The following is a 13,090-nucleotide window of genomic DNA, read 5'->3' as shown; positions in this document are numbered from 1 at the left end:
CTGATTTTATTTTGGGAGGGGGGGAGGGGAGGCAGATATGGGGGTGACGCCAGATACCATGTTGTCAGTTTTACAAACAATTTTTTTCCACTTACACAGGGACAAACAGATCGAATCTTCATTGACACAAATGAGGCAAGTGTGGAGTGGAGATACATTAAATCGTGAGGCCAATCAAATAAAGAGGCGCTATAAAAAGTCGTGTGAGGGGTGAGGTGGGGGTGATCTATTAGGTACAATGTGCAATACACACGGAGGTGAATGGATGTGGTCGGGGTGGGGCTACAGTCCATCAGTTCACCAAGTCATGGGAATGAGTGGATCCTCATCCTCCATATTCCTCAGTGAGGGTCTCAGGGCTGCGTCATGGCGGCCCGTTTACTGGGGGCCCCAAAAACTTCAAATAGCATCTTACTGCTAGTCACACCTACGCAACCTCATCACTATGAAAGGGGCCATCAATGTGGTGACATCAGTGCGATTAACCCAATATTTTCCAGGGAGTGTCCGGTGACAATTCACCTTCATGGTGGAAAGCATGCTGTGCGACTTGGTCCACTAACCCCTCAAGTCTCAGGGCAAATATTTTGGTTTCTGCAAGGGTGGGGAAAGGGGGAGGGGATAATGTTAGGCGATATTAAATCCAAACAATAGAATTAACTAAAAATAGAATGGGTCCCAGAAAGGACCTAATATATACATATTCCAGCTGCCATAAGCAGCAAGAGGCTCTCAGTCCCAGAATGGAGCACAGATGGGGGACAGTGTCCTAAGCAGATGGACTGTTTGGAATCCCTTCCATCTATATACACGTTTTCATACGATTTCTTTTTTTGAGCTTTGGGTTGAAATATAAAAAAAAAAGAAAAAAAAAAAAGTCTCTAGGAGGACATATTCCCACACTGTCTTCAGAGACCATAGTCCGGTTCCCAGGTTTACACGAAAAAAATAAATTAATCGCTTAGAGATGGTGGTAAGTCCAGGCACAAGTTATTTGACCCCCAGGGGTCAGGCCCTCCATCAAACTCCAAACATTGCCACCTGTCCTTTGCTGACAACACTAGACCTCCAGGGGGCGCTCCTTCCCATGTACACCACTTAGAGAGTTTCCATCACTGGAGCTGGTGGGATCTCAACTCTCACAAGACCTGGAACCTCCATGACGCCTGATCTTTGTAGTCCAGACAGTCGGAGGAGTTAAAGTTCAGTTTCCAGGAGGAGGCGGCAGCAGCAGCCTGGTCTTTGTAGTCCAGGCAGTCAGAGGAGTTGAAAGGCAGTCCTGTGCTGGCATAGCCTTGGTGGTGATGGTGATGATGGTGGTGGCTGGAGGTCTGGCTCAGATGATGGTGATGGTGGTGATGGCTGACATAGAGGAAGGAGTCATTGGACTGAGCTGATGAGGGTGGTGGTGAGAGTGCATAGGCGCCAGATAGGAGCTACAATCCACCCCACTGAAGTAAGAGGATGATGGGGCAGGGTAGCCCTGGTGTAACTGGCAGCCTGACTGTAGGACATCGGATAAGAAGCTGCAGATGAAGAGCCAGAGCGCTGCATGCAGGAGGCGCTGCCAGGTCCTAGGGGGTCGGATGCGGAGCCGGGGGCGGGGCAGGTGCCTGGAGAGATGGAGGCGGGCTCCAGATGGAGGAAGCAGTTGGAGTGTTGCCGTTTAAAGCTGCTCCCAGGGCGGGATTTCCGGAGGAATTGGAACTGGAAGAAGAGGGAGGATGAAGATCCGGAGCTGGACACTGCCGGTGGAGTGAACTGGCCGCTGCTCTCCGATCCGGAGCTCTCCCGGGCGGGGCTGCACTTCTTCTTGGCCGGGCGACTCTTGGCCCCCGCGGAGCTGCTCTGCTGTTGCTGCTGCTGCCGGCACTTTGCGCGGCGATTCTTAAACCACACCTGGAGAACAAAGAGAAATAATAGTCATTACCGGAAGTGTCAACCTCGCCGGCATATCTTACTACCCTTTCCGTCTTATGAATGGAATCACTGTGGCAATGGTGATAAAAGCTGTGCAGGGAGGGAAGGGCAGTTTTAGGACAAGAAAAAAAAAATATTACAGGCGCATATTATTACTAGAAGCATTACAAAACAAACTGCTAATTGGGAGCTTTCCAATTCCACAAAATCAGATGATAGAATGTATTACTCCTAATTAATATACACCGCTATTTTAATATTAATGCTATAACAGGATAATCATAAGGGTAATCCTAGTCACTAAAATCCTGCCAGATTATCAGTGGTCCGAAACTAAAGATCAATTATTTCAGGCGCTCCTCTGACCTCTGTAACATGCTGCACATTCACTTCCATTTTTTCTTCCCTTAGGAGATACTACTTTTTTCGTCTGTTTAAAATAACTTTCCAACACAGTACTAAAAAGGTAAGTGAAAGTACTGTCATAATTACTCAGAATATTCTCTCGCTGGTGGCTTAAACGGCATTTTATTGATAAGATGCGAAAAATCTCACCTAGGAGAAAGAGTGAAAGGAATCGGCCCTATATAAATAAAACAATCACATCGCCAGTCACTGGGCGTTTCATTGGGCCCTATGCAATTCGGTTCTAAGGATATATTTTCACACCTGATCAATAAAATGCCTTTGAAACCACCAAGAAAATACTCCGAATAATTTTAACAGTACTTTGTCTCCTACTTTTTGGCATTTTTTCAATTGCAGAGTGCTGAAAAGTTTTTAAACAGATTAAAAAAAAAAAAAAAAAAAAAAAAAAAAAGTTCTTAACTAGGAAAACACCAGGAGAGAAGAAAAATGAATTGCTTATGGCCCATAGGCTTATTTTATTGTGACTTTTTCCTTACTAAATATGCTGAAAATGTTTTTAATTAAACTAAAACGAAATTCTATAGCAATGGCCAGAAAAGTAAAGTTAAATGATCACATCCACCATCAAGGCTATTTTTTTTTTCACACGCTCGCATTCGGAATGCTTTGCATGTTATAGAAGTTTGAGGTTTCCGCTAAGACATCGTTACTACAAGATATGAGAGTACCGTCGCTTGTCTAGAAGATAGTGCTTGTCCCGGCCATTAGTGTTCCTCTATCAGCTTATTATAGGGACCCACCATTCTGTGAAAAAATGAACAATCTAGGACCTGAATGCCCTTATGAATATACTACAATTCCACTATAGGGCAGATACATCCCGCTAGGAAAGGCGATTGTGTATTATTGTAATTAGCGTTCCAATAATTGCATCCACGAGGAATAACTTTCTATTATATTAATTACATCGTTATAAGCCGGCCAATGAATGTGGGTATGACAGATGAGCGCTATAGAAGAGAAGTAATCCCAATGATGACTGGTATAGGGAGCGCTACACACACCTATATTACATAGAGCTTATGAAGTGATACATAAAGAACACTGGAAAGTATACAGGATGCGGAATATCTGGCGGAATGGCAGCATGTGGCGGTTATATCTGGATCACGCGCGGCGCCAGCAATTCTACGTCTAGTTCCGCGGATAGAACAAGCTGGCTCCCTGAGAATATGGAAATCTCCGGAGTAAATGTAATTGATTGTTTTTTGTTCTATCTTGCAACAGCTCTAAATAACTGCACAGAACTCGCACAATGCTCAACAACAGAACTATGAAAAATATAAAAACCCCAAGAACTTCTCAGAGACCATTTATTCCACGCAGCTTCATTACAGCATTAGGTCACCCACCAGCATCATGACCGATAACCAGATCTGATAGTTGAGGAGAGAGAGTCGGGACGGTGTGTATCACCTGAACACATCAGTGGGAATATACACATTTCTGGTGTATTCTCAGAGTGTGATGAAAGCAGTCATGCAGCAATACAGACTCCATACACCCTCATACAGTACTGTATATATAATATACAGTGTTACACCCCCTTACACACGCACCCTGCAACTTCTACATGTTATATATAGAATCCCTTGACGTCTGTTTGCTTTTAAGCTGTATTTAGCTAAGCACACCGAGTCACATTGTGACGGAGCTTCAGATCTAAAATATAAAAATAAAAATCACCTACAATGTTGCATTTGTTGCAGCAGACAGTAGTAAGGGACTTACTAGGATTGGTCCCTGTGGTGCTCCTTGGGGGGCGCAGGCACCCTGATGGGACAAGATGGCACTGTGGGGGTCTCTCTGCCTCTTTGGAGCTGGACAGGGGAAATGGGGACATGTAGCCTGGCACTGGGGGACTTCCAACACAAATCGCGTCTGTATTGTGGACCCCTCACTGGAGGATATTATCCAGGACCTGTCCAACCCCAGCCTGACCCGCCTGATCTTAGAATAGAGTTGATATATCCACATGCAACATCAGTGGAACCTACAGGCATTCTGCCACCACCTGGCTATTATGAGACTTTTAGTTCCTCCAGATCTCAGACCCTCAATTATAGCAAGTGAGCAAAATGTGTGGTACATCTCCCCACCTGCAGGGGGCGCCACACTTCTGCGCCCACCGCTATTCAACTACATTATAAATCACACGCAACGGTCGCAGAACCCAGGAATGGGCTTCGCCATAACATAAAACCTGAAATCAAAATAAGCCGCATGTCCATGTTTGAAGGCCCTGCAGGGAAAGTGAAAGGGGGGGGGGGGGGGGGGGTGGGGGGAGAAGAATCGGATAATAAGTTGCAAGTTCAGGCTAGGGGGGGGGGGTGGAATCTTAAGCCCGATTGACTCCCCACTCCTTTCCTAGTCTCGTCTGACGTGATGGGTCTGTATTTTGTCCTCATCACCAGGCTGAAAGTTTGGCAACATTGGGGTACCCCCGGCCAGGCAGATTTATAGGTAGGAGGGACCAATCTGATCGCATCTCCCCAATATCTGGAAGGAGCTGAGGCTCGCTAGGTTTGGGGAATAAGCTCGTGCAGATACAGCACACACAGGGGCGTAGCAATAGGGGTTGCAGAGGTAGCGACCGCATCGGGACCCTTGGGCCAGAGGGGCCCCGAAGGGCCCTCCCTCAACTACAGTATTAGCTCTCTATTGGTCCTGTACTCATAATAATTACTTCTATAGATACTTTGAATAGTGGTAATCCTTAACAAACTGTTTCCCATCCTTTTCTTGCACCTCTGAAACTGTAGTTGCCCTTGGCAGGTTTTGGTGCGCCGTATTAATTGTTATGTATAGAGTGCTTGGGGGGGCCCCATTGTAAAACTTGCATCGGGGCCCACTGCTCCTTAGCTACGCCACTGAGCACACATTTACTAAACCTACTTCTATAGTTCCTTATAGAAATAAAAACTGCCCAGAAATACATGAGCTGGTTTACTGGTTTCAAGTTTTGTTCTTTTCGTACAGCACGAAGTGTTGGGGAAACTTTAGCCTGCAAACTAGTGCAAGAAGGCGCTAATTGGCGATAGTGTTTTCCATGATCTCCTGGTAATTGATGAAATCATTGGTCTGATAATTAGCGACGGAAATACGGTGACAATGACATTAGCGAGGAGGATAGCAGTGAAGACAATGGGCAGAAGTGACGGACCATACTGGTGGCGGCAATGAACGCACCTGGACGCGGGACTCCGGCAGGTTGATCTTCAGCGCCACCTCCTCCCGCATGAAGATGTCTGGATAACGCGTCTTGGCGAACAACGCCTCCAAAATGTCCAGCTGCGAACGTGTGAAAGTGGTGCGTTCCCGGCGCTGCTTCCGTGGGGTGGCTGCGGGGAGACAGAGCAGACATCAGATCAGTGCATGAACTCAACACAACAGTATACAAAACAATAATGGTCAAGAAGTTTTGAAGTCAGGATGACCCCATAAAGTATTCAAGATTTCAAGTTATTGTCTAACCTAACAAAACAAAAAAAAGTTTTCGGCTAGTAAGCCTAGACTCAAATCCTGAAGAATGCTTCATAGCCGAAAGCTTACTCTTTCTTTTAAAGTCAATAAAGAGTATCATCCTGATTCAAAAGGTTTGCTTTTAGTTTTACTGATGACTAACAGCGCAGCATTCTATTGCTAGTGCTACTATTAACTATATTAATCTATACAAAGCGCACACCATTGTAGAGTCTAAATTCTTTGGTCATGTATTGGCCAAGAATATTCCCAATAACAGTAGGATAGGCGAGACAGGGGGCCCCGGTCTCCTGTGCCATGGTTTGTACTTTTTACCTCTTCAATTTGGTCATTCACATCCCTATTATGGAGTCCCACCTATTAGAACATCACTTTTGGCAATTAACGTTAAATATACAGAGTTTGGTGGCGATTTAGGAGACAGTGAAGTGAGCCGGTGTTCACTCCAAACATGACTATAAAAGCCTATAAAAGCACTTCTCAGTATAAGATTGGAGCCTCTAGTCAAAGAAAGATCCCCACTGGAAAATACAATGGCCACCTCCGGGGATGCATATCTGGAGTATATAGCGAAATGCATTCTTGTTAAAGATTAAAAAAGGGGGCAAAATAAAATCATACACAAACAAATGGATATAATAAATTATTACATATCAATCCATAACAATAGATCCTCTGAGACCCACTCTATCTATACACAGTTTAATTATTGAATAATAAATGGTGATCTGCGGATATTGTTCTTCTCCCTTGGCCTTAGATTATTTGATGGATCGATGTGACATTATCTAAGGCAATAACCTGTAATTTATATAAAACCATCTTTAGTATTATGTAAAATATGGGAAGTAAATTATTCTTGCCAAAAACTTTTATAAAAAGTTCCAGAAAGGTCCAGATCGGTATTGGAGCTGTAGGCACGAGACAGGCTTGACCCTCGGCTTGATCTCAACTTCTCACAGCTTTCAATTAAAATGGAAATACATACAATATCATCTGGATGATCGTGCAGGATCATGCGACAGCAAAACAGGAAGAGATCGGTGCGAGGCTTCAGCTTCAGCAGACAGTTCAGATTTCATTTTTTAAATGTTTTTATTACACAATTTATAGTTCACGAGAGTAAAATAGCTGATTAAAAAAATATATATTTAAATACTTTGTAAAACGTTTTACTGGAGCATTCTTCCACTTTTTTTTAAATATATGCATTTTAATAGAACGCTAAAACTTTGCTTTTATAAAAGTTTTTAGCATCTATGGTCAATATACAATTCACTTTTTCCCTGAGTTATCTCCTACAAAACAATTTTAATCTTTTCTTTAAAATATTTTTAAGCATTTTACAACTTAAAAAAAGATACCAAAAAGTTGGCGAGAAAGAATTATGAAAATGATTCTCAGCGTTTTCTTGCTGGTGGCATTAGGACATCTTGTGAAAAAAAATCTCATAGAAGAAGAACACTTGAGAAAAAAAAAAGTGAATTGCATATGTGCCTGGACATTAATGCAGATTTCTATATTGTGGAGCCGCTCAAATCAGTCCCATCCACAGACTCATTTTTTTACAGATATGAATTTCAGAAACAAAACAAAGAAGCTTCGGCCTGTAGTTTGTCCACGTTTATATACTGTAAAAAAAAACGTTTATAACAAAAATATTCTGCGCCTGACAAACGTGAAAAGTTTCATCAAACAAGTGAATGTAGCTAATCGGGGTGTTGTGGTAGCAGGCCTGTCCTAGCAGTAATAGACACAGGCCTGGCTTCCTAGTAGTAATATTATACAGGAACTCAGGTAAGCTTTGTGCAGATCTCTTCCTGCCTGAGCCCAGCCTCCCACCACAGCTACTCCTCCAGCTCTCGCCTGGGCTCTTCTCAATAAAACAACTAACAAAATCGCTAAAACTGCAGCATAGATCTCCGTCCATTCTGCACAGCACTGCTCGCAAATACCCCCCAACACAAGCAATGGCTGCAGCTCAGAGCTGCTACTCCTCCATTGCTGGAATTTAAATTGTATTTGTCAAACTGCTTACAATCTGTTACTGACCGCCTTCTACCAGTAAACAGGAACAACTAGAGTGAATTTGTTTTGAAGAGACGGATTTGAAGATAATTTAGTAGCAATTCAATAAAAAAAATAAAATAAACGGAGAAGCTCCAGAAATTTATTTTTGAAACACTAAGAAAAAAAATATTATACGCTAACAAATATCAATTCAAGCGTTTCTGTAAAGGAGGTGGAAATAGGAAGGTAGATTTCAATCTGTAGAGACAGTATAAAGATTGGATATTAAAAAACAACAACTTTGCTCTTTGAATGTACGATATATGTATAATCTACGTGTAGGCCTCACATAGACTACAGAGATCTGGAGGGGTCGGGCTTGCTTACCTGGGTACCCCACAGACGGGTGCAGCAGATCCATCGCGGGTCCTGTGAGCCCCAAGCCATTCATGCCATAGGGGGGCTGTTTGAGGTATGACATCATGCTAACAGCTGGACTGGGGGTCCCGGATAATCCACAAACGGAATTTATATTTTTTTTTCCTCCCTTTTCTTCTCTTCTTTACAGCCAAAAACTTGTGTCTTCAGCTCCTTCCGTCCACCAAGGCGGCTCCAGTGAGACTCTGCTGCAGAAATACACAATAATCAGTATAGAAGTGACTCCACACAGAATAGAAATTACTCCACACACGATAGAGCCCTGGCCTCCGCGAGATTGGTCTACACTCTTCTCTGGAGACCCATCGCAAGCAAACAGACTCATTTTGTTATTGTTATAGTCGAGCGAGCCTTATATTAAAAAGTTTCAGAAGTCAAAACCGGGAAGAGGAGGAAATTGGAGAATAACACGTTTACTAGCACTGGAGGCAGCGAGAGGTGCTCGTGTGTCCATAGCAGCTGCCTCGGCCTACACTCTACACGGCGAGATCTGCTGATCCCCCAACAACGCGGACCCTTTAAATCCCCCCTGATCAGCAGCGGGCAGGCCGCACATCCACCGGCTTCAGGCAGCTGCAATTCATCCCCAGCATCAACTCACTCTGCAGATGGCGGCCATTGATAGGCTAATTTAGCTCTCTGGCCAGGCAAACGTATCTGCAATCACCCCCCTCCAGCCAGCACTAATTAATGGAGATCCTATACAAACACCCCATTTACATAACTTATTCCAACCAGGTGGATATTTGGGGGGGGGGGGGGTATCCATGCAGGGGAGGCAAAGCGAAAGCAAAGGATGGGGACTGTCAGGCTATGAGATATTTATAGATAGAGAGATCTCAAAACACATACACACACAAGTAAGAAGTTATAATACAAGAGAGCGAAGCTTTACCATGGCCTCCTGCCTGCCTGGAAGATGAGACTCCTGTGCATAAAGTTTTGGCAACTGGACCTGCCCTGTTGTATAACCCAGAAGGAGGAGGAGAGACACACTACAAACAAACAGGCAGCTTTGAGACGAGTGAAGGTGAGATCAGGCCGATACCTCACTATTTATACAGTATTATAATATGCCTATGACGGGGCAGTCATCTAGGGTTAGCCTGAGTGCTGCGGTAATGTCCGGTCAGGCAGACTATGCTTAGTGGGTCAGGTGCTGTAAAGGTCAGCCTGTAGTACTGGCTCAGTGGGTAAGTGCTCCCACATTAGTAAAGCAATACTAGAAGGTCAGGATAGCAGGAAGGGGCAGCAATAGCCTCCCTTACTAGCCAGGCCTCCCTATAGACCCCCCCATCTACAGGACTGGGGCATACCCTCAACACTATGGGGATCCCTGGCTGATGGCGGGAGAGCAGAAAGTCGTGATTAAACTCTAAGTTGTGTTACAGCAGCAGATCTCACACTAATGAAGTGTTGCTGCTGTTCCCACCCTTTTCCTCTCCCCCTAATAATAAAGTTGAGTTCCTGTGCCAGGAGAGCAGTGAGAGAGTCAGGAGGGCAGCCCAGGGAAAGGCTATTATAAATCAAGTCATTTACCTTGTCGGAAGAGTAGTTGTCGTACGCCGGGCGCTTTAGGTGATTGGAAATGTGGACTGATGAAGATTGATCACCCTCCTCTTGCCCTACCCCTTGTAAGCGAGCGAGGGGCGGCCGACCAACCGCGCGCCTCCACCAATCAGCGGCGGGGAGGGCTCAGAGTGACAGACGCCTCGGCCAATGGCGTGCCTGGATGAGAGTGCTCGTCACGCCCCTCGCTAGACTGTGCTGAGTGTGAGCAGTGCTGAGAGGCAGCAGAGAGAGAGGAGACTGTTGTGATCCCCTCACTACAACACTACTGGGATTAATAAAACAAACACAAATGAGGGGACACCTTTCCAGCAGACACAGGGACATCACAAACACAACATAAAACTACATCCCACAACTTTATACACAGATCCTCCACTATTCACTGATGAGGCTTCATACAACACTACTGGGATTTATAAACACAAATGAGGGGACACCTTTTCAGCAAGACACAGGGACATCACAAACACAACATAAAACTACATCCCACAACTTCACCACAAACACAACAACTACATCTCACAACTTTATCACACAGATCCCCCCACTATGCACTGATACAACACCTGGTGCTGGCCTATACCACCACTCTATCATAATCATCAGTGGCGTTCTGTGTGAATAATCACAATAACTGTGTCTTATATTGAAAAGGGGTAATAAAAGCTACAAAGATCTGCAGGGATTGTAGTATGATCAATGCATAAAAAGACAAAACAACTCATCTGATGCTGATGCTGCTAATACATTATACCACGGTAACTGGGCATCTAGTGGAATAATAAGACAAGGTGTACCACATCCATAACCATTTAAACTATCAGCAGATTCAATTATTTGAGTTTTGTCTTTGTTTTTTTTTCACAGGATGCAAAGACAACTATTCCCGATGGCATCTGTGCTGGAAAATCGCCTAACAACTCACAACTCGCACCTCGTTATAGGGACAGATCATTTCTATGCAAGAAAATATTAATCGAAAGCGATGATTAATCTGTTTTATCACAGAATAGTCTTCAAAAATGATCCACACCAGATAATTAAATACTATTCTGTGATCCATTTATTACACTTGTCCCTGTGTGGACTGTATTTTCCAAACGTCAACATCCAACTTTCTCAACTAAAGAAATCAAATGTAGCTGGGAGACTCGCGGCCGATTACATTTTTTTTTCTTCTGCCGCTGAAACAACAATTATTTCACTATCGATGCTGGGAAACGATATCTTCAAAATTCACCCGCAATTTGAATACGAATATATATAACCAGTTTTCTAAAAATCGTCATTATAGCAAAATACCTCTATTTCTCTTCTAATTTCAATTTTAAAGGATTATGGTAGAAAAAAAAAAAACAATGTGTGTAATATATATATATATATATATATATATATATATATATATATATATATATATATATTTTACATAGTGCCTTCAAAGCAAGTAACTGCCAGACAAGTCAAATGTATTAATTTTCGGTGGGCTATAACGGGGAGTCGGGGACATGAAATAAACAGGGATGGGGTCTGCAGAAGGAAGGGGGGGGGGGGTCCAGATCTTTCTCCACTCCAGGAAAGTCATCCACACAGAGGCACTTTCCCTGGGAACAAAGACACCGCGGCTCATTCACAAAAATAATTAACTCCCCCCCCCCCTCCTTAAAATTCCCTCTCTTAGAAGTTTCTTTCAGAAGTGCCCCGTCTGTTCTCCCGACCATGGATGTCCTCATAGGGGGCTACACTCTGCAGGAATGGGTTTGCCCCAGTGATCGCCTGATATGATCGGTGCTTCTGTGGCATCCATGAGGCTGGAGCAGTGCGTCAGGCAGGCCGCTGTCCCCATGTAATAATATTGGGGAGGGGGACACCGGGGCTGGGCGGCCTCTGCTCTCATCTGATCGGCTCACAAGGTATCAAGTGGCACAAACCCTTTCTGTAATAAGAGTATTTTGTCTAATCCCAAATTGCAGGAGAATTTTCTTAATGCCTCTGCCCATAAACCTCGGATTAAGCAAAGTTTAGAAAGAGGGGGAGGAGGGCAGAAAGGAAAGGAAGAGAAAAAAAAGACAACAAAAGTTTAGTGTGTGAAGCAGTGGAAATTGTAGTCGGATTTGCAGTGACTGGCTAGTTGGCTGCTGGATGGAGCAGATAAAAAGGGAATGGGCAGGAGGAGATGCTGCGGCCGCCGCTCTGCCGGGACATGTGTGACAAGGGGGGACATCCTGCTGCCTGCCACCATCACACCTGGGACATGCGTGACAAGGGGGACATCCTGCTGCCACCATCACACCTGGGACATGTGTGACAAGGAGGGACATCCTGCTGCCTGCCACCATCACACCTGGGACATGTGACAAGGGGGGACAACCTGCTGCCTGCCACCATCACACCTGGGACATGTGTGACAAGGAGGGGGGGCACCCTGCTGCCACCACCACCACACCTGGGACATGTGTGACAAGGGGGGACATCCTGCTGCCTGCCACCATCACCTGGGACATGTGTGACAAGGGGGGACATCCTGCTGCCTGCCACCATCACCTGGGACATGTGTGACAAGGGGGACATCCTGCTGCCTGCCACCATCACACCTGGGACATGTGACAAGGGGGGACATCCTACTGCCACCATCACCACACCTGGGACATGTGTGACAAGGGGGGGGGGACATCCTGCTGCCACCATCACCACACCTGGGACATGTGTGACAAGGGGGGACTCCCTGCTGCCACCATCACCACACCTGGGACATGTGTGACAAGGGGGGACACCCTGCTGCCACCATCACCACACCTGGGACATGTGACAAGGGGGGACATCCTGCTGCCTGCCATCACACCTGGGACATGTGCGACAAGGGGGGGGGGGCATCCTGCTGCCACAATCACCCCTGGGGCATGTATGTGACAAGGGTGGGCACCCTGCTTCCACCACCACACCTGGGATATGTGACAAGGGAGGGGGCATCCTGTTGCCTACCACCATCACCCCTGGGACTTGTGTGACAGGGGGGGGGGCATCCTGCTGCCACCATCACACCTCTGCCACCATTACCTGGGACATGTGTGTGAAAAGGGGGGACATTCTGCCGCCTGCCACCATCAAACCTGGGACATGTGACGGGGCATCTTGCTGCCATCACCCCTGGGACATGTGACAAAGAGGGCCATCCTGCTGCCAACACGCCTGGGACATGTGTGACAAGGAGGGACACCCTGCCGCCTGCCACCATCACATG

General features: G+C 45.5%; 2 protein-coding genes across 2 annotated transcripts in view; one reads left to right on the top strand and one right to left on the bottom strand.

The window, feature by feature from the left end:
- Window positions 1-10,892, top strand: part of WDPCP (WD repeat containing planar cell polarity effector) — a 541,772-nt gene extending 530,880 nt beyond the window's left edge. Inside the window, exon 17 of the mRNA XM_068232353.1 lies at window positions 10,720-10,892. Coding sequence (XP_068088454.1) covers window positions 10,720-10,769 — 50 coding nt within the window. The 3' untranslated portion in view covers window positions 10,770-10,892. The remainder of the gene's footprint in view (window positions 1-10,719) is intronic.
- Window positions 3-10,412, bottom strand: OTX1 (orthodenticle homeobox 1). The gene is given in 8 exon segments (XM_068232355.1): window positions 3-1,363; window positions 1,366-1,488; window positions 1,491-1,634; window positions 1,637-1,724; window positions 1,726-1,899; window positions 5,539-5,690; window positions 8,230-8,468; window positions 9,820-10,412. Coding segments are annotated over 7 exon segments (1,002 nt in total). The 5' UTR covers window positions 8,327-8,468; window positions 9,820-10,412; the 3' UTR covers window positions 3-1,139.
- Window positions 10,893-13,090: the final 2,198 nt, after the last annotated feature.

Source organism: Hyperolius riggenbachi, chromosome 4, assembly GCF_040937935.1.
Source record: "Hyperolius riggenbachi isolate aHypRig1 chromosome 4, aHypRig1.pri, whole genome shotgun sequence".
Lineage (NCBI taxonomy): Eukaryota > Metazoa > Chordata > Amphibia > Anura > Hyperoliidae > Hyperolius > Hyperolius riggenbachi.
This window is presented reverse-complemented; position numbering and strand designations above follow the sequence as displayed.